This window comes from Opisthorchis viverrini (assembly GCF_000715545.1).
Source record: "Opisthorchis viverrini unplaced genomic scaffold scaffold29380, whole genome shotgun sequence".
Taxonomy (NCBI): Eukaryota; Metazoa; Platyhelminthes; class Trematoda; order Opisthorchiida; family Opisthorchiidae; genus Opisthorchis; species Opisthorchis viverrini.
The window spans coordinates 1-356 of NW_008772450.1; the positions used below are offsets into that span (position 1 = coordinate 1).

Here is a 356-nt window from a genome sequence, read left to right on the forward strand (position 1 = left end):
AAAATGGTGATTTAATCATTGTCACCGAGCGACAAAACCAGACGGACATCCGTACTCTGGCCCGAATCTGTGGTCATGCACAGGGCGTACAAATAGTCATGCATGGGCCAACAGTCACTGTGGAATTCCAAAGCAATGGGGATCTGTTCAAAGGGCAGGGATTTCAAGCTTCCTATGAATTTGTCCATCGAACTCAGGTGCAACCATCGCCCTACCTTTCCACTGCTTCGCAATTTGTGGAGGAAAGACAACAACGAGATCATTCCTACATCAATCCCTGGGCGGCTGATGACAATTCACCGCAAATTGGACAGAGTGAAGGTGAGTGAGGAAGGGTCAGAAAGGTAGAACTTATT

At 47.5% G+C, this 356-nt stretch overlaps 1 protein-coding gene across 1 annotated transcript; it reads left to right on the forward strand.

Moving 5' to 3' along the window:
* Positions 1-98: 98 nt before the first annotated feature.
* T265_16350 (hypothetical protein) lies at positions 99-320 on the forward strand (the record flags this gene model as incomplete). Its single annotated transcript, XM_009179965.1, has 1 exon — positions 99-320. A coding segment is annotated over one exon (222 nt), but the record flags the coding sequence as incomplete, so codon positions are not given.
* Positions 321-356: the final 36 nt, after the last annotated feature.